Here is a 24,699-nt window from a genome sequence, read left to right on the forward strand (position 1 = left end):
GTGATACTGGAGAACTTCCACGGCCAGTAGGATCCACAGATGTTTCTCCGAGAGTACGTGTGTGGGACCAACTAGGATGTTATCTCCATCCCAGTGCTAGCATGCACGATGTGAAGGGTTAGCTAATTGTGGTCCTGCTTGCCTCAGGGGAGGATACAACGGCTTTATGACACTACTCCCAACGGGATCAGTGCATGCGTCCAGACCAGAGGGGGCGCAATGCTCACTCTGCCGAATTATTTAGAAATTTGACTCGATCTACTCACTGGCGTAGCGCCATGTACACACTCGACCCCTGAAGGTTCATTTAGTTTCTTTACCTCCTTGTAGGTGCTTCGTTTTTTTTCAGCAAGTTAAAATGTTATCGGTTGCATACCTTCTGCTTTCTATAGCTCTTGCCGTACATTATATGGAAACGACTTACATTAGATGACAGGGTAATTAGGTATGACTGTAGAATGAGTATGCCCATAATTTTAATTGAAAGTACAGTTAATATTATCTCTTTCTGTTTAAAAATTAAAGTGTCCAGTTATTTCAAAATCACCAGCAGTTTCCAAGTATATTTTGACTATTACTATGAACTTCACTTGAATTTCTGTAATATATTCTTCCAAATGCTCACTTCAAGTTCTAAGGTTATTAACGTATTTAGATTTGTATTCGTTCATGACACAAGTGGCAACTTCGCTTTTCAGAGAGGTTCGTGCTCTCTGGTTAACCATAAATATTGATGTAAAGTCCTTACTCTACGTGAGCATAGCAGAAAGAAACAAAAGAACGTAAACTTCTACACAAATAAATCGCAGCCTGCTAGCCGTGGTGCCAAAAATGCTCGATTCTCAGTTTCCTAACTATCAGATTGCTTGGGAATTACGAGCGATCAACGACTGATCTTTGCGATCTGAGATTTTCCTGCAGACATGCTATCTACGGGCAGATCGCGTGACCTGGCGACGGGTTGCTGCGCTGTGTCGATCTTATGTAGGGCCCTTGGGAGACTCTCAGTTACATGGCTGACGGGAGTGGGTGAATCGACAGAAATCGAAATACGTTCACAGGTACTGAGTTGCAGTTGGGCCTTTGTTAACCTGCAGGCAATGCTGTCCACAGCGTACATGCCATCAACCAAAGAACAAACGACATGTGGAGATACTGATCAGTGAAATATGTATAAATTTGAAGTCACCTCATTTATTACATGTCGGGGATCATACACACAGTATCGTCCGCTAGATAAGGTTGACAGTGACGGGAAAGCATCCAGAGAACTGTCCCTATTCCACCACGAATAAATTGGATGGTACTCATTTTCAACGCTTTGGTATAAATTTATGGAATACACGTTTTTCTCCACGGCATTTGCGCCTTTGCAGTTTCGCCGCCGCACTGAGTAACAGAATTTGAGGAAATCATTCCTAAGAATAATGTCGAAATGCTATCCTCCTACATGAGAACCAAGTTATGTTTTCCTTCTCTGCTCTCCGCCTCGACACGGAAAGTCCTCAATAGATTAACAGTTTTTGTATCCAGTCCACGGATGTGACCGTTTGGAGGCTTTATTGTCTACTTATCGCCATGAGCTAAAAGTAATCGCTCATCGGAACATCCATGCCTACGAAATTTTTTACTGATTTTCTTTTCACGTTGCCTTTTACAGTCACGATTACCACCACAGTTAACCCTTGAAAACTGATGGAATTGACAGAATGTAATGGGAGCTTGGGACGGCAGTTACACCGGCCCCCCTCCCATTTCCCGATCCATGTCTTGTGTTACAACCTGCGTAAACGGATCGTAACATCTCACACAAACATTTAAGAAACAGTTGTCTTGCCGGCTCTTACAAGAGCTGCTTTGCGGTAAGGTCTGAGCACTAGCAAGTATGCTATTCTTCTGCGGCTTGCAGAGGTAGAAGTTAGAAGCACTAGCTTTCTTTTGGTCATGGGAACCATCAGGACTACCTCAACTAACTAACTTATATGTTTACGTCCTATACTGAGTGACTTCATCGAATTTCAAGAAATATTGGAGCTCAATTATTTATTTTTCATTGCCTTAACTTCCCCAGCGACCCACTACAAACAGCCAAGGTAGCGCATTTAGTTAATCGCCACTGAGCAACCACATGAGTTGGGAAACTAATGCTGTGATTATCAGCTGATACCAGTTCCACATAGTTATCAGTCACTCGACTATCTGCTCTTTCAGAGTGCTGCAGACGTAATATTCTGCAAAGCTGAATCTGTTTTATGACGTGATACATACCTGTCACCGCAATGAACTTACAGAGTTATTGAAGCATGCCTTGTGGCCCAACTCAGAAATACATTCAGACAATAACTCTCTCATCATAACCAAATTTTACGAACATTAATGTAAATTTACTATTTTAGATTTCGTAAAAATTTGCTGATGTTCCAAGTACTTCTTACGTTGCAGTATATGTACTTTACTCATTGTGTCGTTTAAGGGGCGGTTAAAAGGTTTCAATTAGAGGGAGTTGCTGCGGCGTATATGCAATATAGCGCGATTCCGATGCAAGTATATAAGCACCCACATGTACGCAAAGGACTTGTGTGGCATTCGTGTCTTTCCGACTTGCGCGCAGTAAATTTAGTATCGTGAGTTACGGCTACGTTATTTCCAAATGCGCCCAAACAGGACCAAAGTGCTGTTGTTCTATTTTTGGCTGTAGAAGACCAAACACTGGTAGACATCATCGGAGAATGTTGAACGTTTATGGGGCAGCATGTCTGTCGAAAACCGTCGTTGTCGAATGGTACGCCAAGTTCCGAGCCTCAAGGGATGCTGCTGCTGCTGCAAGACAACGCACGTCGCCATATCGCAGACCTCGTAATGCAGAAGTTATGCCAACTCAAGTGGGTGACACTCGTGCAGCTGCCCTATAGTCCTGATTTCACACCAGGCTATTATTACGCTATTAGTTCCTTAAAAAAAGCCTTGGACGGTCGACGATTCCAGTCGGACGAAGACGTGCAGCGGGCAGTTACGGATTTCTTCATGCAGCAGAACACAGTGTTTTACCAAACATGTATTTTCAACCTGGTGCATCGTAGGAATGATTGTCTCCATGCTCACGACGATTATGCATAATTGGCATACCGATTTCGGACTGTGTGGCTTTCTAACAGAAACTTTTTGATCGCCCATTGTATGATATTGTATTTGTATGTTACCAATAGAGAAACGATAGGATCTAATTTTGTTTCTCGGATGTTTTTCAGGCTACTTCGCGAGTGGAGCGCCGGCCTCATTGGGCGGAGGTGAGTGATGGCACCGTTTCATTGTGTTCCACAGCACTCTCCCTCAGATATTAATTAATTACTTATAGTCTTGTCAACTACGGTGTATGCAGATGAAATACCTATTGACTTTCAAAGGTTTATCGGCCAAGGAGGAATATGCTTAGTGTGACTCGTATCCTCAAGCTGCAAGAGGCAAACGCCTATGCTGTTTTCATTAGTAATTTTCCGTCTTTGTCAAAGGTTTTTTAATCGTGGTAGCAGATAGCTTCCTTCGACAGGCTACTTCGCTTCTTTTCCAGTCCTCGTTCAGATGAATAGGCAGTCAGTCCCTAATGATCTAGATGTCGACGAGAAATTAACCTCTAGCCTCTCTTCCTTGTGCTAAAATTCATCGGCAATGATTAAACGTTGACGCTGGTTCTGTTATTCTAGACTTCAGGGTCTCTATTGTTCATTGGAAGTAGCTTCATTGGGAAGTTAGCCGTCGGCCTTTGACGGAACGGAAATTTCAAGGAGCTTTTAGTTGAAATGACAAAAGCATTCTTACTTTCTGTATACTTATCGTCACAGTGCTGCAGTATTCTAAGATGACATTTACTACCTTGGCTTAATGAAATGTATTTATTTAAGATCGCGTTTCCGACTAGAGTGCCATTCTGAAGTAACAGCTTTACTAACATAAACTGCTAAAAGCCAATTCAGTTTTAAGGATACATTCTGCCTTCGTATATAGTGAAGTGCCACATGCATTTATACACTTGAGAAGCAACCCTATTCTTTTATGCATATGAAGCACGGAAACATGGTTGACATGACGGCAATGCCATCTTAAGAGAAATGAATATGCATTGGCGCACTTCATGTCGATGTAGGAAGTGGTACATATTTTTTTAAAAAAATGGCCTTTACAATATTAGAAAACGTAATGTACTCAGGAATAGTCTTACATTTAAGTAGAAACAATTTATTTAGCATATCACAGTTTGCATTCCAGGATTGTTGCTCGACTGAGAATCCTATTTACTCGTTCACCCACCAAATATTACAAGCCTTAAATAATAAAAAAATCGCCAAGTGTTATTTTTTGTGAACATTAGAAGGTCTTTGATTATGCAACTCATGTTACACTCTTAGAAAAACTCATGTTTTGTGGAGTCGATGGCTTTACAAACAACGGCGTGAATTATACTTAAGACACATAATTCAAGGAAGTGTGCTGAATATTTCAAGTACTGTTGCACAGGTTGAAAATTTTAGTGACTGGGGATAAATCGCAAAGGGAGTCTCACAGGGTTCAATCTTGAGACCACTTCTAATGCTTGTATATGTGAATGACCTTCCACTTAACATTCAACAAGCAGAATTGGTATTTTTTGCAGAATATACTAGTACTATAATAAACCCCATTAAAAAGAAAGCAGTAGAGGATGTTGTTAGTCGTATTTTTAAAAGAATTGTTAAGTAGTTCTCTGAAACTGGGTTCTCCCTAATTATGAGAAAGCAAATTGTGTTTAGTTCTGTAGAATAAATGGAGTCATATCAACAATTTACGCAGTGCTTGAACAGGAGCCAACAAATATGGATGAAAGCTCCAAATCTGTTGGTGTACTTACTGGAAGAAATATGCTACTGAGCTTTTCAAACAACTGAGTTCAGCTACTTTTGCTTTTAATAACTATAACTACTAGTCTTGGAAACAAATGAATCAACCTTCTGACATATTTTGCGTACATCCACTCAATAATGTCTTATGGAATAATTTTCTGGGTAAATCGTCACTTAGAGTTTACTGATTGCACAACAGCGAGCAGGAAAAATATTACTTGTTGTTCACTCTCCGGTCATTATGTATAAATCTCTTTAAAGAATTAGGCATTTTAGTTGTACCATCACGACACATATATTCGGTAATGAAATTCGACGTAATTACAATTTGATGATAACAGTGATTTTCAAACTTACAATACTAGCTGAGAAAAGACCTTTCGGGCGAATTATTAAAGCTGTTGGTATAAAGAAAGGACTTCGATATGCAACAACAAAAATTTTTGATCATTTGCACAATAACACAAAATATCTGACTGATACCAAAGCAAGTTTAAATTCTAATCTGAAGTCATTTCTATTGGGAAATTACTTCTAATTCGTGGAAGAATTTCTACTTAAAAACTAGTAGCAAGACAGTAAAAAAAATTAAGAGTAGTTGCATCAGATGGACTTGAAAATAATGTGTTCATTAATGTTAACACTAAACATGTATACAGATCCAGTAAACTGACTCCTTTCACTCCATTTCGATAAAATAATCGTTCAAATGATCTATGGAACACGTAACTAAAAAATTTTTGTAAACAGAACGCATCCATAAAACTGAATTTTTATTTTAGGAATTTACCTTGTTACAGTTTGTAGTCTTCCAGTTTCGTGTGGCAATGATCTATTGTTTCCGAGGTCGCGTTTTCGGTTGGATGTTCAGGTAATCCTTACGGAGATTTGCCTTTACGGCACGAGGTGTCTCTTGGTGACAGAAGACGCAGGGTGAGCGACAGTGCTGCACAAAACTCTGTATTATTTCAGCAGTCAATTCCCTCTGTCAGCGTAGTTCAGTGTTGACGAACAGGTTCTACACAAACTCCAAACACGTTCAATAATTCTCACTGTAGATAGAATATAAAGAAATATTCCCATAACAATTTTACACTTCTTTGCATAATTGTTTGCATAAAGAATATAAAGAAATATTCCCATAACAATTTTACAGTTCTTTGCATAATTGTTTGCATAACTCTTTACATTACTGCTCGTGTAAATTTCATGGACAGCGCGTGCATATCTCGGATCCGCTACAGACTTCCCCTCGCAGTGACTTGTGGCCAGATATGCGGGGGCCAGGTCATAAAAAAAAAGGATAGAGACATTTTCTTCTGTAGTACCTTATACTGTGGATGTGCAGTTCCTCAACAGTGTCAACACAAATAAACAAGATGGACCGTACATTCAGTCGGCTACGCTGAAAGCTGGTGTCCGCATGTGGGACACTACAAACTATACGTGACAATGACACTCCACACCAAATCGTGATTTTAAATTTAGTGACAGTTGGGGCGGCAAAAGTAGTTTCTAAAAACGTGATTTCCACCTCTATACTATTTCCATTTCGTCTTACTGGTAGGCTTACAAGACAAAATTCTTTACGGAATGAGAAACTCTTGCTGGAAACATGGACTTCGTCCATTGCTATTTGACATGATATCGATAAATACTTGATATTCGCTGTTTAGAGGATGTTATGCCTATAGAACGCCTCCCATAAGAAAACGACTTTAGGTTCTTTGTCACTGTATCTGTATACGGAAGTAAAAATCTTAAACTTTTTTTTAAAAAATTCCTAGCTGTATCTTTATATTTTAAGAAATTTGTAGCTGATTTCTCTCTCCTTTCTGAAAATGTCAGATATAACTAGGAATATATCACTTTCCATTAAGCATCTGTCTCACCTCACAATAGAAATCTGAGTTTCGGTTTCTTCGTATTTATTATGTCTCATTGAAATCTAAAGCAGTTTTGTATGTTTTGCGAATAATTGGAAATTTTTCATTTGCAACACGACAGTCAAAACATACAACAGATAATTAATATTGCTACAGTTTATTAATGGTTTTCCTTGTAAGTGAAACGCAGCTTTCTGATGACGAACAAAATGTTCGAAATTTGTAACGGCAAGGAACAATAAAATGATCCGGAAATAACCCTTCGACTAGTTGTTCCTAGTTGTCTTTAAACGTATCTAAACTGAGACATTTTTCACTTAAAAATACGTTGTTGTAGCGTGTGGTACATTGCTCCTTGATGCTAATCTCCATAGTAAGTTATTGTGAACTTAATGTGTACATGATTAAGTGACACTACATTGCACTTGCCTCCGGTGTATTCTTTCGCGGATTTCCCATGGGTCAAGCTCAACTTGAGTACAATGCTGTGCTCCGTAGTGCTCCTCAACTCTGTTTGAACGTTTGATGCCCTTAGAACTATTTGGTTAAATAAAGGATGTAAAGATGGCCAATAGCGATTAAAAATAAATTACAGTTCCGTCTATAATGACGAAAGTAACAGGAAAAAAAAATCTGAAGATCCTTATTTGTAACGTATAGAAGTTCATAATAATTATTCTGGTATTTGTTGAAGAACATTTTGTTGTACTATTGCGTCCATTGTCTCTCTAATGTACATTTTACGATCACAACTTTCCTTCGGGCAGTGTTGTACTATTAATGCTAAAAAAGAATCACTTTATTTCCATGTCAAGAGACACGTTTCACTCAAGAAACAGTACCAAACCAAAACTAATCATTCGGAGAAAAATTAAGTTGTAGCCTACACAGGGGAAAACGTTTTCGCACAAGAAATTCGTTTCAGCTGTGGACCCACGTGGACAATTTACACACTATTTGGTACTTCATCCGAAATTCTGTCGAAATACTCAAATCATGACAAATGGAATATTCATTCAAGGTAAAAATCTGACTTTTTGTACGGATTCAGTAGTTCAAATGATTTGTTCCGTTATTTTAGTAATGAACTGATGAGAAATTTACCGACACATGCTTTTTGTTATTCACTGTGTAAATAATACATTTATGTTTTTCTTTACAGCATTTGGAACTTCGGGCTTCAGCCCTAACATCTTAGCGTTAGGTAAGTACTTCCAGGTACATGTTCTCTTTATGTGTTCCTATTCCACATACATAAGCTATAATTTTAAGTTCTGTGCATTGTATCAATTATACGCGAAGCGTATAGTATTAGAACTGGTACTTGCGTGTTTTTTTTTCTTATGACTTATATTGTATAGCAGTTTTCCTCTATTATGCATGCATTTAACTTAGTTGTCGTAGTAAGGGGTTTATAACCTTCAGCTTCGATTTTGTATGCTCATATCTTTCATTAATTTTTTCTTCGCATACATCACAGCAACGCTTATTGCAGCATGGTCCTCTGGGTGAAGATGCAGGACACGCGAGCACAAAGTCTTATAATTTTGAAGAAATGTATCTGCAGTTTGTGAATACGATTGCACATCAGCTGTTTACGTGGTTAGTGACTCATGAAAATTGGTGCCGGACGGTGATTCTAAACCGGATTTCCCACTTATAGCAAGCTGTCACATTAATCACTTCGACTATCACTTTGCGCCTCGCAGAATGACTCAATCTTCCGTAAGGCAGTTTCCATGTCCTATGCTCGCACACATTTTCATATGATTCCCGCACAGCGATGGAGATTATTATCCCCGCCGTATTCGACTTCCGGGGGATATAATACAGGTTTGCACTGTCTGTATTTCTTGGTTTCTGTAGAATTCCATATAATGGTTTGAGTCCCGGTCCGGCACAAATTTTCATGAGTCACTCACTAATCATTTGCACAGCTGACGTATATTGGTATTCGAAAATTGCGGATACGTTTCTTCAGTTTAATATGCGTACAGATCGTCGGCAGTGCCAGTTGCGTTGGGTATGCATGCATGTCCGAAGGACGTCGTATGGTACTATACAGGCACTGCAAAACACAGACGCTGTAAACCTTTCTTATAATTTTCCTCTCTTGACTGTTAACATTGTTTACTCTTCACAAGCTCGCGAGCATTTTACAGTTTGGATGGATTTCATTACCTTGATGATAATCAATTGACAACTAATCGTTCTATGAATTTTTTCTTCGAAACAAAAAGAACGAAGTAAGAGTGTTTTCTTAGTGCAGCCACAACATTCTCTTTTCTCGCTTGATTAGATAGTCTGTCATTAATTCTTGCATTAAATGCTGCCTTCATAGAACATAGAGTGTGTAACAGGTATTATTGCAGACTTTTTTTACATGCTGTACCTTAATACACATGTACAAACTTCAGTGTGTTGGTTGTTTTTTCACTGCGTCGCACAGTCTTCCCACACACACGTCACAAACTTTACAACCTGATGTTTTCTGCATGGTCGCCTGTCAGTATAGATAAAATGTTTTGCGTCCATGCGTCCACACTTAGCCACCTGACCCGCTGCCCAGCGGAAAATAAGCATTAATGGCTTGTTCTTGTTACTTTTAGTTGGAGGTACTAAACAACTTAAAACATACTGCTCTTGATGGGTATTAGTACGCAAATGACATAAATATTGATGAAATGTTTACTGAACCGTTCTCAGCCACCAATAGTAATATCCGCACTTATACGCATTACATCCTGTATTTTTATATGAATACATTATCACTTTTTGTTTAAAACATGGAAAATTGTAGGCAAAACCATAATATGTCACTTACCGTAGCAAATTTCCATTTGCATAAAGGCCTCGCATTCCATGGCAGTGCCCTCCATTGTCAAAAAGTACAGTAGTCCTGTGGCCCGAGTATATAGATCGTAATTTTCAAATTACTTCGCTGCTTTTGAAAGTGCTTCAAACACTCTCTGTACTGGTTTGCAAAAGATCTGGCATCATTCGTATAAAGGTTTTTCCTTTCTGTCTCTCCTTCTACAGTTTTGGAAACACACACACACACACACACACACACACACACACACACACAGAGAGAGAGAGAGAGAGAGAGAGAGAGAGAAAGAGAGATCTGAGTATGTGAGGTAAAAATTACACTGAAACTATGTCTCAGACCAAAGATATTTTATTCTGTCAGCATACAGCCAATGTCATTATTTTATTCAAGTAATAAATACACACTGATAAGCCAAACCATTATGTCCACTGCCGACTGTGAAATCGAATACCAACTGATGGCGTTGCAGGCATGTGACGCTGTAAAGAACCTGACTAGTGCAGCAGAGGCTATTGGGGAATCATTCTATCAATGACACGGGCCGCAAATGGAGAAATGCACTGATATGCACTGAAATGCACTGGGGGCAGATTGTTAGTGCATGAAGCTTGGACACAAGCATCTCGTAAACGGTGTAGCTGGTCGGCTGTCCGCACGCTACTGTCGTGAGAATCTGGTTGTTTGAGGACGGCGAAACCGCGAATACGCGGCAAGGTGTTGGACGTGGACATCACGTCACACCTCGAGCAATGCGGACGCTTGCCCGCTCTGTAAATCAGGGTAGGCGGCGATCTGTGACATACTTGACGACAGAGTGCACTGCTGGTGCAGGCGCAAGTGCTTCGGAGCACACCACTCATCGTACATTACTGAACATGGACGAGCCGTAAATGTTTCCATGTTGCCTCCACGACTCAGGGAATTACGAGTGCAATGGTCACGGAATCATCTAGACTGAGGCGTAGAACGGTGCAAACGTGTTGCCTGGCCAGATGAGCCACTTTTATTGTTACACTACATCGATAGGCGCGTGCGGTTGCGCTGTCATCGAAGCGAATAGCAGGTCGAAACATGTGCCGTCGCACAGGCGCAAACAGATAGGGGCAGTATCATGCTATGGCAGACGTCCACCTGCGTTAACCGTGGGACCTGTTGTAATAATCGGAGGCACTTCGATAACTGTGGACTACTTCAACGCTGTTGCGGACCACCTGCATCCTTTGATGGTTGAGCTCTTCACAAAATGCGATGGTATCTTCCAGAAGGATAATGATCCACACCACAAGGCCAAAATGTTTCTATAGTCGTTTGATAAGTATGATAGTGAACTCATTTTAGTGCCAACGGCAACAATTACGCCTGAGCCGGGACCCATTTGTGACGCCCCCAGCCGCTAGCTGCAAGTCCACAAACCACCGGGCAGTAATGTACCAGTATTGCGTGACCAGAGGTAAGCCAACACGCTATTAAGCATGTGATTATAATCTGTGGGCTCACAAGTGTATCCCCTCTGAGGTCATCCGGACGATAATACAGCTGTAGCATGTCGTCTCGACGCAAATGGAAATTTGGAGCGAATTTATCTTGTTAAAGTCCTATGCGGTGATACGAGAGGGAAAGGCTGACTGTGCTACTGAATATCTCGGCGGAATCAACTCCGTGTAAAATGATGGCTCCAACAATTTAGGTGATCTCAGACCTGTGGCGAGGAGCGTCGTCCTGCAATTAAATTACGGTGCGAATGACTTGAATCCATCCCGTTTCAAAACATTTAACATGTCCTGATCTTTGATGCCTGTCACTTTTGACTAGTGAAAGAAATACACAATTGTGTCTGGGAATCCGCACCGTCGGAACTATCTCGTTCCATTGTCTGACCACAGTGGTGTGCAACCTTATATGTTTTACGACGTGTTAAGAGGGTTGGTCTTCAAACAGGCGAGGTTGTTCCGTTAGTCAAAGAGTTCCCCCTGAAAAATGGGTACCCTGCGACCAAGCATATCTAAAGCCACTGTTGGTAAAGTTTTTGCGGCAAACAGCATTTATGCGTTTCTGAAAAATTTATCTTAGTAATGCAGGTAAAGCTTATGTTTACATTCACATGAATGTCGTCTGCTTTTGTTTTACAGCAGGACCTGTGCCTTCCCGACTATCCATACCTTTCTGCTGTTCTCCTGCTCTGGGTGAGTTCCATGTTTATTTATATGAGCCAAATGAAATATAAAAACCAAAGTGCTTTTTTTCTTAATCGTTGTTTTTGCGAGACCAGACACAGGAAAACTTAGCCGAGACCGTAATCTTTATAAAATTATTTACGTACCAACGAAAGATGAAATAATCTTGGTCTTACCTGCATCTGATTCTACATCAGTACTGTGCAAAGCAACGCACGGTGCGGTGATGCACCAGAATCAAGATATGTCTTCCTAGTCCATTCGAAAGCCAGTGACGGGAAAAATACTTTTCGAAATACACTACTGGCCATTTAAATTGCAACACCACGAAGATGACGTGCTACAGACGCGAAATTTAACCGCCAGGAAGAAGATGCTGTGATATGCAAATGATTAGCTTTTCAGAGCATTCACACAAGGTTGGCGCCGGTGGCGACACCTACAACGTGCTGACATGAGGAAAGTTTCCAACCGATTTCTCGTACTCAAACAGCAGTTGACCGGCGTTGCCTGGTGAAAAGTCGTTGTGATGCCACGTGTAAGGAAGAGAAATGCGTACCATCACGTTTACGACTTTGATAAAGGTCGGATTTTAGCCTATCGCGATTACGGTTTATCGTATCACGACACTGCTGCTCGTGTTGGTCGAGATCCAATGACTGTTAGCAGAATATGGAACCGGTGGGTTCAGGAGGGTAATACGGAACGCCGTGCAGGATCCCAACGGGCTCGTATCACTAGCAGTCGAGATGACAGGCATTTTATCCGCACGGCTGTAACGGATCGTGCAGCCACGTCTCGATCCCTGAGTCAACTGAACGTTTGCAAGACAACAACCATCTGCACGAACAGTTCGACGACGTTTGCAGCAGCACGGGCTGTCAGATCAGAGACCATGGCTGCGGTTACCCTTGACGCTGCATCACAGACAGGAGCGCCTGAGATGGTGTACTCAACGACGAACGTGGGTACACGAATGGCAAAACGTCATTTTTTCGGATGAATCCAGGTTATGTTTACAGCATCATGATGATCGCATTCGTGTTTGGTGACATCACGGTGAACGCACACTGGAAGCGTGTATTCGTCATCGCCATACTGGCGTATCACCCGGCGTGATGGTATGGGCTGCCATTGGTTACACGTCTCGGTCACCTCTTGTTCACATTGACGGCAATTTGGGCAGTGGACTTTACACTTCAGATGGGTTACGACTCGTGTCTCTATCCTTCATTCGATCCCTGCGAAACCCTACATTTCAGCAGGATAATGCACGACCGCATGTTGTAGGTCCTGTATGGGCCTTTCTGGATACAGAAAATGTTCGACTGCTGCCCTGGCCAGCAAATTCTCCATATCTCTCACCAATTGAAAACGTCTGGTCAATGTTGGCCGAGCAACTGGCTCGTCACAATACGCCAGTCACTACTCTTGATGAACTGTGGTATCGTGTTGAAGCTGCATGGGCAGCTGTACCTGTACACGCCATCCAAGCTCTGTTTGACTCAATGCCCAGGTGTATCAAGACCGTTATTACGGCCAGAGGTGGTTGTTCTGGGTATCGATTTCTCAGGATCTGTGCACCCAAATTGCGTGAAAATATAATCTCATGTCAGTTCTAGTACAATATATTTGTCCGATGAATACCCGTTAATCATCTGCATTTCTTCTTGGTGTAGCAATTTCAATGGCCAGTAGTGTACTTCCAGATAAATTCCTTTCACTGTCGTTATCATGAGATACGTATGGCAGGAAACAACATATTTTTGATTCATTTCTGAACCTAAGCTCTCGCATTTATGAATATGAGCTTTCGTGTGGTGCACAACTTCTTTCTTCTAGAGTCTTCCACTAAACAAGGTTAAAAGTTACTTAGATCCGCTCCGACTGTCGTTATAAACCCGTTAAAAATAAGAGGTTCCTCTTTCAGTTTCCATCATCTCCTTTATTAATTGAAGTTGACACGTTTCCTACACAGATAGATTAAGTCGGCAATAATTATGTCTTGTGTTTTGTGCCCTATCTCCTTCCAACATGGGTTATTCCTCCCTATTATTCCTCCACAAATTCCCAGTCTGGCTTTCTTCGGCTTCACAACTAGATCCAAGGAGTCGTTCGATATCAGATCGCTTCCTGTGGATTTCAATGCATATTTGACGGTTGTGACTGATTCTAATGTTTACTAGATTATGATGTAATAACAGAATACCGAATATCTGGTTTCTTCAGGTGACACGGTACTCAATGCAAAGGAAAAGTCTCTGGTTGGTACACCTTTCTACGATGCTTGGAAAAGTATAAAGCGTTGTTATTGATAATTATTATTAACTACTTAAAGCCGAAATTAACGGAGAGTTTGTATGGTATTTAGTTACAAGTTTTCTGGTGACTGTGCTCTTAAAATCAGTTTATCTGCCCTCAGTCTCTCACCCCCCCCCCTCTCTCTCTCTCTATCCCAGCTGATGTTTCTATGTCTAAGATACACGTCTCCCCTATTAGCCTTGATGAATTGCATAATGAGCTTGATCAATCATGGTAAAAGATTTTAAATATCGTTTGTTTTTCATTCGACAATGGACTCTGGTGAAAGTAACAGCTCAGGTGTCAACATGTACGTTGTTATTAAGCTTCTCTTGACGTTTCTGATAGGAGTTTTATCTCTGTGCTATGATGTGTTAGGCATTGGAAACCGGTTCCCTCAATACTGTTACTATGTTTTCACAATCATATCCGTGAGAGAGTGTTACTAATTAGATAACCGTGTTGGGATGGTAATCATCAAAGTAAAGGCTAGATATTGTCAAGAACTTTCAATCAGCAACTTTCACTTCCTATTTGATTTGGTAGGAATGACCATCGAGATAAATAAGAGACGTGGTACTGGAAGATGCTTTCCATCGCTCTATTTGGGTGTGAAACGGTAGAGATGTGGATTGAAAGTGACGTCTTGTACCCTGCAGTTCTAAAATTTTACTGCAGAGGAATCATATAGATGTAGATTTACTCAAAACTTTACGTCGAATGTCTGTTAGTGCAGATATTTGAGTACACATTAGACACTCTCTCTCAAATGCAAGAACTAGTGAATTTATATGCAGCAGTTCCTTTTGTAGCCTTGATTTCCGAGTTGGATATTTCCTATAATTCGGTCCAGGCAAACCGGCCCAGTGCTCCAGGAAAAGTCAAATAAATCATTTATAAACAGTCCTTTTCATAGTCACGGAGGAGCTTCTTTTTTATATGAAAGAATTGAAATCTGCTATTTGTATTCACGACTGAAGTAAAAGGAGCTATATCCCAAAGATTCCAGACATAAATCTCTATTATGTGAAGAAAAGTCAAATATGAACATTACATGCAAGTTTAACGTTATGGAATAAAATAAATCCATATTATCTCGTGAACATGGATTAAATTATAATGTCTCAGATTCATTTTAAGAGAATTTTGAAACATTTCTTCAATTCAGTCGAAGTGTTGATCAGTTTAATTTAATTCCGGGAGGTTGTTGAATACTTAGGGAACCATATATGTGATTCACTCAAATTCCAAAATCTCGGTATATTTTCAAGATTAATCTAATTCCCGGAGGTATCTGTCGCATTAGAACAGAAACGGTGTATGTCCAGTTGCTGTAATATTCCTGGATCATCGCAACATGCATTGTTTAGACACACCGCCAACATGACGATTTTACTGTAACTCTTGAGCAGTGTAAATATCAGTGCCTCTCTGTTGAAATTTCTTATTATAGTGGATACGTAAGGCTTTTGCTGGGAATAACCCGAAAATATTTCTAGGTTGTAAAGGTACAAACAAATGTTGATGTATGTTATTTATAAGTTGAGATTTCAATGAATGACATATGCTTTTACTTTGCAGTGCTTCCTGAGGCAGCAAAAGTTTCTTCTGGTCCATATGTAACCACAACTTTACACCCTGGTGTTGTGGCTTTTGTTGGTGAGTTGCGTGTTAAAAGTTCTGATTTCACTGAAATAAAAGACACTGCCCAAACTACATGGACCGAAGATGTTAGAACACATGCCTGCTACTTTCCACTAGTCTTAACAACACCAGTTGTTGGAGAAATTTGTGAAATTGACTCTTTATCGGAATATGTATCACTGAACGATGTAACCTGTCTGTTGGCGCAGATTTTTCGGTACTTAACGGAAACTTTCGTGAACCCACAAGTTGTGAAATCCTTACCAGCTCTTCTCTTTAGGCATACTCCTTGATTTTATATTGTCGATAATCACTGTTCAGAGCAATGCCCTAAAAATCGTACAATTGTAAATGATATTTTTCGCAGATAAAATGGATATTTCCAATATCTCACCAATCAGTCGAAGTCTTCCACATACTTCACTCACAGAAAACCAGTGAATCATGAAAAAAAAGAAAAGAAAAAAAAATCTCGCAACTTCATTACTAACTAAGATACAGGCATCACTTTGTTTTTCCTTAATGGAATTCTGCTATTTTTTCCGCCAAAATAGTAGATCTCGATCACACAAACCCAGTGATACAAAACTTTTGCTAATCTAACAAGAAATCATGGAATAAAAGTAACTGAATTTTTGGATTTCTTGTGCTGAAAGGTACGAGATATTTTACATCCCAGATTCCCAGACAAAGAAATCTAACGCCATCATTTAGGCGATCGTACTGAATATCTCTGAATATGACTGCCACTTCCTACCCACAGGTTTGGAAACAGGTGGTTGAAAGTGTCTCTCCCTGCTGAAGAATTATGAACAGGTCATCTATCATGATGGACAAGCAACATTTAACGTGATCTCAAACGCATATTTTCTAATAAAGAGGGTGCATTACTCATTAAGAAATGTGTGTGCTTTCCCCCGTTTAGAGTACTGTAAATGAAACAAGTGCTAAACATGTGCTGTACGGTTGCTCCACACCACACATCCGCACTCTGCGGTCGTTCATTAGTCACTTGATGAAGCCGATGTGGGTTAACCAACGACCAGTAGTGAACGATTCTCAAACTTATAACTTCTTGATCTGTCAACGACGCCCATTCAGAAAGGAATACAGTCTCCAGAGTATTTATTATCTTACTGCCGAACCCAGTGACAGTATTCAAAACGAGGATGAAACTCTGATGTAGCAAAATAAAGAAATACTGATATTTTTGCCTATGAAGAGTATGCAGACCGCCTCTTAGGCTGATACAAACTACTCTTTGTATTTGACAAGAAGTGACCTATGGATCTATTGCAGTGTCTGAGGAAAACGGTACTTCCGCAGGTTTGTTGATGGCAGTATTGTGTTGAATAAATTTTCTTGGGCAAAACTTCCAGCCTCGCGCTTTTCATTGTTTCAACGAAGGTAGGAGGTACTTTCAGCGTCTACCTGGGAACCGTTCAGTATACAGTCCTGCTGCTCTTCTTGTCGACCAATTCTTCATAATTAAATGGCGTTGTGAACCTGAAAATATGTTATGCGCTTATTAATTGAGCTGCGAGGAGATATTGCTCTTGTTTTATGAATCCCTGGTTACCGTTCATCTACGTGTAAACAGTTTAGAAGTATCTGTATCGGGGGGAAAGCAATTTTAGATCAGTGATTTAGCCACATCCCGCTGTATATTAGTGTGACATGGCTAAATTCCGTTGCTACTCATTAATTATCAATAGAGCTTAAACTAGAAACTGAAAGTAGTTTTACATTTTTTTCTGTCGCTTTTATACACAGAAGACCATTGATGTTGATTGCGTTACAGGACAACCGCAGACCCTGAACATATCGGAGATCACGTGGCTGGGTGGCGTCTCGAACTCCTCACACGTCACACTAGAAGTGAATGGCACGGCAGAGACTTACGAGCTGGCTTTCAACAAGGTAAGGAAGTAGTTCACAGTATGTAGAACTAACACGGCCCCATATCGTTTTAGTTTTGTGACGGTAGATCATTTAGATGCGTGTATTAAGGGTAATAATAGCACTTTGTTTCTGTTCAGATCGTATTACCTTTAGTTACGCGAAAGTGTCACCTGTGGAAGTCAATTGTCTAACGTCCAGAGTGGTGCAAGTAGCTTTCCAAAGTGAGGACAGAATATGAACTATTATTAGAATTTTGATGGACATACGACGACGGTTCAGCACTGTAAATTCTGGCTATTTTTGACAATTACTTATGTCTTACCCAAAAATATCATCTACTTCGTAGTTTTACTGTTGCTCCTCAAGACCTGCGCGTACAGGTTTCTACCATATGGACCACTACTCTATACTGATGAGTCTTCGGTCACCTTGCTGAATACATTTTCTGTAACGTGAAGATAAGCGCATAATGTGAAAACACAACTTGGAGGTTTCATAATCGGGTTGCCTTTCAGAATACGTTCACAGTGCAAAATAAGTGTGTTCATTCGTTGCGTAACTGTAGGTTCCGTAAGTCAGGAGATTCCGTCAAACAGATTTTCTTAGGTCTTACGCGCACTGTTCTAAAGCGTACTTCACGATCTAGTCAGCAGATTTTATTGACCTGTTGCAGAGGCCTTCCGTTGCAAATAAGTAAGCTGCCCAAAGAAGCTTCGCACTAACCTTGTAACATGAATATTTCGTATTTTTTTCTTTTTAACCGAAATGGTGGCCCTGGATACTCTTCTGATCACCAGAAATTGCTAAGTACAGCCAAGTGTGTGATGGAGGTCAAAGTAAATCTGCTTTTTCAGTGCATGTGACTCAACCGCGGAATCTTCAAGCGTGCTGTGGAAATCGCGTTTTGTGTCGACTGTCCCCTCGTATTGGTCGCACGCGGTCGACAGCACCTGCTGATGATATGAAAATTATGGCTCGTAAGCACCCCGAGGAGGCCTGCCCCGCTAGCTGCGCGGTCTAACGCGCTGCTACCCAAGCGGGAAGGCATGCCGGTCCCCGGCACAAATCCGCCTGGCGTATTAGTGTCGAGGTATGGTGTGCTGCCCAGCCTGTGGATGGCTTTTTAAGGCGGTTTTCCATCTACCTCGGCGAATGCGGGCTGCTTCCCCTATTCCGCTTCAGTTACACTATGTCGGCGATTGCTGAGCAAACACTATCACTGCGAGCGCGTACTCCATAATGGTTCTACCATGCAAATATTTGGGATTACACTCGTCTGGAATGAGACATTCCCGGGGGAGGGGGGAGGGGGGGTTTCACTGGGGGTCGAACCGCGCATTAACCCTGGGTTCGGTGTGGGGCGGCGGTGGGGTGGGTGGACTGCTGTGGCCTGTTGTGGGGTTGTGAACCACTGAAGTCTACTGGGGACGAAGCCTCTCCGTCGTTTCTAGGTCTCCGGTTTAATACACAACACAGACAATACTCAATACACCCCGACGAGGCTGCAGCAGAATTGGACGGTGCCTTGTTGGAGACAACTGGGAGGACTCTGAAGGGCAAAAGTGTATCTATCTGCCCCCACTCGACCATTACGACCTCTAGGCAATCATTACAAACAACATTACAAACGCCATAACCCAGTGATACACGAAGAACATAACAAGGGAACGTCTGGAATCGAATCTCAAGCAGTGTTCTCGGGTTCTCTTTGCCAACGTGTACAGAGTTTGTTTGACGTCAGGTCATCGCGGTAGAAAACTTCCGAGGCACCCGTGCACCACTGCACTTCTCAGACATGAAGTCCCAGGTGTGGAGCATGGAGAAGGGTTAGCTAAGTTTTATGCCGGTATCGTGTATGTATGCCAGACACCTCGGGGAAGAGGAGAGATCTGTATATCAAATTTAAGCGATACTCAAGGTGATAACCCAGGAGAACAATGTGCCGTCATCGTGAACACCTTCATCCAGCAAGCAGCAATCAACCGAATGGGCTAGTCTACAGTATCTGCTGATATTAAGTTGACTAACCGTCCTTGCTTTTAGTTGAAAATTGCAGTGCATCGTCGCAGAAATCCTCCTCATACACTGGATGACCTCCAGAAGTTGTGCAGCAAATAGAGTCACACCAACAAATGATGAGCAACAGTATGTAGATAGGGTAGAACGCTCGAAATTTTTGGGTGTACATATTGATGAGAACTTGAACTGGAAGAAGTATATTACCGAACATCTCAAACAATTATGTTCAGCTACTTTTGCTCTTGTGCAATTGGTAATCCCCGAAACAAACGTATCAAACTCCTCACGTATTTTACATATTTCAACTCAGTTATTTCTTATGGGATATTTTTATGGGGTGACTCATTATCTACTGCACAAAATTGAGCAATAAGAATAATATGTCGCGTTAACCAACGGCCGTCACCTCTTCATGGAGCTAGGTATTTTAACTACGTCGTCACAACGTATATATTCGCTAATGAAATTCGTCATAAATAGTCCACCACAATTTGAGAAAAACAGTGATGCAGATACCTAGAACACTATAGGGAAAAATGACCTGTATTACCAATTGTCACAGCTGTCAGTGTCTCAGAAACAAGTTCAATATACAGCAACAATTGTTTTGTACAATTTACGCAATGATACAAAATGTCTGACAGGTAACTAAGTAAGTTTTAAATCTAATTGAAAATCAATTTTCCTTGGCAGCTATATTTATTCCAGCCACAAATTTTTAATTAAAACTGTTAGTCAGAAAAAAAGAAAATTAAGTGTAGTTACATGAGTAGGACTAAAAATGATAACGTGTGAACTAATGTTAACACTAATGATGTATACATGTCCTGTAAACTTACTCGTTCCACATCATTTCGATGAAAACATCGTTCAGATAATCGAGGAAGATGTAAGTAACTAACGAACAGGTCTGAGCAGCACCTCGACGACGACAAAGAGACTGTAAGATCTTGTTGCACTGCGCGGATTTGAGGAACACAGTTTTGAATTTTACCCGACAGCAGATTTTTGTTTCCACAGATGTACCAATATGAGCACTTTCTAACAGATTGCCACTAATTTATGGGCCAAGGCTTTCACAACCCGAGTCTAAGTCTGTAAGACTTTCTTTTTTTTTTAGTGTGTGTGAATTTCTAAGGCACCAAACTGCTGAGGTCATCGGCCCCTAGACTTACACACTACGTAAACCAACTTACACCATCTTATGCTAAGAACAACACACACACCCATGCCCGAGGGAGGACTCGAACCTCCGGCGGGAGGGGCCGCGCAATCCGTGCATGGCGCCCCGACCGCGTGGACACTCCGCGCGGCTCAGTAAGACCGTTCAGTGAGTTTTATTGTACTATATAAAACGGCAGATATTACGGCATTTTTGAACGCAACGTCGTTTATCACCCTAGCGAGGACTGCCTGAGATAATTATTCTCACTCCGCTGGTCTTGGTGATTTTCGCTTGTGAGCCGCAGAAGTAAAATAAATATGATGGTCCCTACGTGAGTTACCATGCTTTTAAAATGAAAACGGGGGTATAATCAAAAAGATAATGTAAAGGAGTATTTGATGGGAGAGAGGGGAAGACCTATGACGGTATCGGAACCCACCGTCTTGGGTGCAAACAGAAGTCCATATGACATTTCAGACAGACATATAATTACACGAGAAAACAATTGCGCCACAACATTTCGAATCAGTCTCCGGGTATTTGATTTTTCTTTTCTGGATCGACTCTTTGCGTCTGGGTTTCATCGTTTGACGTTTAGTTTGAGCTCAAGTTTCATCTGAAGTTATGATTTTATGGAGAAAAGGTTCACCTTCAGTCTCGTAACGCAACGATATTTCCTGGCAAATGTCAAGCCTGCTACCCCTCATTTGAGAAACGAGCAGACGCCACTACTCATACTGTGTGATAATGAGAGAAACACGCTCTTGCGAAATTTAAGTTATGCTAAGAATTTCCCGTTGAATTATGCTTCAATGTGCATACAATACATTTTTACAATTAAAACGAAAAAACAGATGAGTTTAAAAGAGAGCACTGTAAATATTGACGAATTTTCTTATTAAATGCTGCTGAATTTGAATAGAGCTTTTAGGAAATACGTGTGAAATTTTTGAGGTAACAGAGTAAGAAATTGGCAACTCCATACATTATCTGATCAAAAGCATATGAACGGGTATGTAATTCCGAGCTGACCACTGGATGTAACTAGGGATATTCGTTTGCGTAACGATATAATTGCGCAAACAAATTAATGTGAGCCACAGGAAACCGAACCACGAACACATTTAGCGACAGCGTCTTTTATGGATCACTCGAATTTCTGCGCCCAACAGCTTGACAGGCAAACTTCAACGATAATTAACTCTGAAATAACGTGTCGAGGAGATCCTTTCGAGGAGACTGCTGTCTTAGAGCAGATGTAAATTTTGAAGTAAGCGTACTAGACACTTCAAACTGAAAGGCTTTTTGTTTCCTTCACAGACGGAGTCGCAGCTGGAGGAGTGCGCGACCCCTGACGGAGGTCACGGGCAGTGCCGCCACCTGGCCAACTGCGTGCTGCCCAACTTCACTGACAGCCTCGATGACTTCCTGCCCTACCTCTGTGTCGTCGACGGCAGGTCAGTCACTGTTTATAATATAGAGTTATTCTGAAGAACGTTGAGGCGTCATTTGTGCAGAATGGGAGCCCTCGTGTCTTGTTCATTGTATTTCTACAGGTACCTTAGTCACTGAATCACAATAGGTTGACGCTGTTTTTAAGGAATCTATGTAAATACAGACTGCGGACAACCTTTCAACCGAAACGAGGTCTTCCATCTCGGTAATTCATGGGAAACGTTTCTCGTCGGCGCTCTCTGAGAAACTGGTCCTCTTCGCTTCCTGTCCTTCCTTAACCTGCCCTCCATTTTAATAACCAGCCACATAATTTGTAAGCACTGACGATGTGCTGACTCGACGTTTCCTACATTTTTATCTTACATGTAGAAGTTTTTTTCTAAGAATGGCGCTATTTTGCTGATTGTCTTATCTACGAAACTTGATTAGTTTACTCCACAGTACATCTCTGTGTGTCATGTGTTTACAATTTTAACGCAGAAACAGTGACACTCAGACAGTCAGAATTCTGTCAACGGCTCGCCTTGAGGAAGGCCTTACGCTGAATTACCAAAATATCGAAAGATAAATATCGAAAGATAAAGAAAGCTGTTCCTTATGTATGCCGGGAGGAATATGTTTCTGATTAAATCTTACAATAATGTTCTGCCAAGAACCAAAGAAAAATTAGTTTCACGGGATTTGTCGTAGTCCCATGTCGGAAGAAAATATTTCAGAATAATTTAAAATGCCAATGACAATATGATCCTGAATCATATGCTAAACCGAAAATCCTGATTCGTACTGTACGGTGTCTTAGCTATCACAGGCTGTAAGTGATCAAAAGAATCCGAAAATTGTCCCCTAACTGAGCATGTCATTTCACTGAAAACAAACTACAATCAGTGAGGAACCAATTTTTCAGTGTAGAGCAACTCGCTATCAATTACTAACGACAGTTTTTGATACAGCAACAAACTCCTTTCACACACTGTGTAAACAGAGGAGAAATTAGAATGGTAGGAAGAAGCCTTGCCGTATATACAACGCTCCTTTCGTAGTTTCCTTAATTTTGCCTGCGTTTTGGGTTTTAAATGCTGAGGTCACAGCCACATGAGTTTCTTATTAACGTCTGTTTTGTGGATCTTTGTATACCAGCAGAAACATTTTATTGCTACAATCGGAAAGTACCGGGAAATATCAATTCAGAATGACGCTTCAACGTTACGTAGAGCTTAGTAGAAAACACGATTTAAGTAGCATATCTGTACAAAAAATCTGCAACAATCTGTCAATGACGCCTTCACTTGTCCGTAGTTGTAAAGCTGCAATCTGGATATGAACTGCCTCAACACAGAACCGCTCATTTTGAATGGCAAGATCGTATATTAGTTTCACGACTGCTTAGTGGTTGTAGTTCTTTTACATATTCCTTAACGTAGAAATGTTGCGTGTTCGTCATCGGTTTCACGATCAGAGAAATTACTGAACAGGAGAGATGCGGAGGAGTGAGAACCACTCAGGCACCTTCTTTGTTCTAGTAAATGAATGGACTACGCACTCGTTTTTTGAATAACTTTTGTATTTCTGTTCCAGTTACGTCGGAGCTTGTTGTCCGGACAACACAGTTCCCCCCACGATCATTGGATGAGCCGTATGCCGACTGCCGAGACCGCTAATCTAAGCAGAGGTTTGTTCCAGATATTGCCTCCCAGAGCTGTGGAGAGCAAAACAGGAATTGCTGAATCATTTGTATTGTTATCTCCCGGTTATTATTCACAGAAATTAAATATTGTCACAACAGAAAGGTAGTTACACTTTATTTGCATAATATCGGTTTCCTTCCCTGAATGCTCCCTTATTGCTTCAGCACTTTACTATACCAATAGTCAAACGACACAAAGCCAAGTTTTGTGTGCTTATGCAATATTACAGACGTAAAACAGAGTCCTGATACAGTCATTGCGAAGTAGCACAATACACCTCTACGTCATTGGAAATACAAATACTAATCACAGCTGATATTCATCTCTCAACGAAGAAGATAGCATAGACCACCACCGAAAGGTTAAATAAATTGATGGAATCTGTACAAGAAAATGAGTCTCAAACGTAAAGGACTCCCCAACCCTGCTGTTAAGCAAACCTCTATAATTTTTTCGCAGGCTCACATGCAGAATGAGGACCAGCGAAGGCATCGCCCGCGGCTCTGTCGAAACTGACACGAGCTAGGTAGACTGAAGTGCATTCAGACTGCACTGGTTAACATGTGCGAAACCCCTTGTATGGAGTAAGCTATCTAGTTCCAGAAACTAACTGTGAGCCTGGCACACCTTCCCTGACTGTAGTTCCAAAAAGTGGAGATTTACGCAAATCTTCATTTTAATACGACTGGAACGTTTCTAATAGAAACAATCGTTCAGTAGACAAAATAATTGCCCGCTCAGTTAGCAGTGCGGTCTAACGC

General features: G+C 41.1%; 1 protein-coding gene across 1 annotated transcript in view; it reads left to right on the forward strand.

The window, feature by feature from the left end:
- LOC126179496 (inter-alpha-trypsin inhibitor heavy chain H4-like) overlaps positions 1 to 24,039 on the forward strand; it is a 66,696-nt gene extending 42,657 nt beyond the window's left edge. Inside the window, exons 12-18 of the mRNA XM_049924612.1 lie at positions 3,249 to 3,287; positions 7,923 to 7,964; positions 11,723 to 11,776; positions 15,650 to 15,727; positions 17,514 to 17,632; positions 22,119 to 22,255; positions 23,829 to 24,039. Of these exons, the coding sequence (XP_049780569.1) occupies positions 3,249 to 3,287; positions 7,923 to 7,964; positions 11,723 to 11,776; positions 15,650 to 15,727; positions 17,514 to 17,632; positions 22,119 to 22,255; positions 23,829 to 23,883 (524 nt within the window). The 3' untranslated portion in view covers positions 23,884 to 24,039. The remainder of the gene's footprint in view (positions 1 to 3,248; positions 3,288 to 7,922; positions 7,965 to 11,722; positions 11,777 to 15,649; positions 15,728 to 17,513; positions 17,633 to 22,118; positions 22,256 to 23,828) is intronic.
- Positions 24,040 to 24,699: the final 660 nt, after the last annotated feature.

This window comes from Schistocerca cancellata, chromosome 1, assembly GCF_023864275.1.
Source record: "Schistocerca cancellata isolate TAMUIC-IGC-003103 chromosome 1, iqSchCanc2.1, whole genome shotgun sequence".
Classification (NCBI taxonomy): domain Eukaryota; kingdom Metazoa; phylum Arthropoda; class Insecta; order Orthoptera; family Acrididae; genus Schistocerca; species Schistocerca cancellata.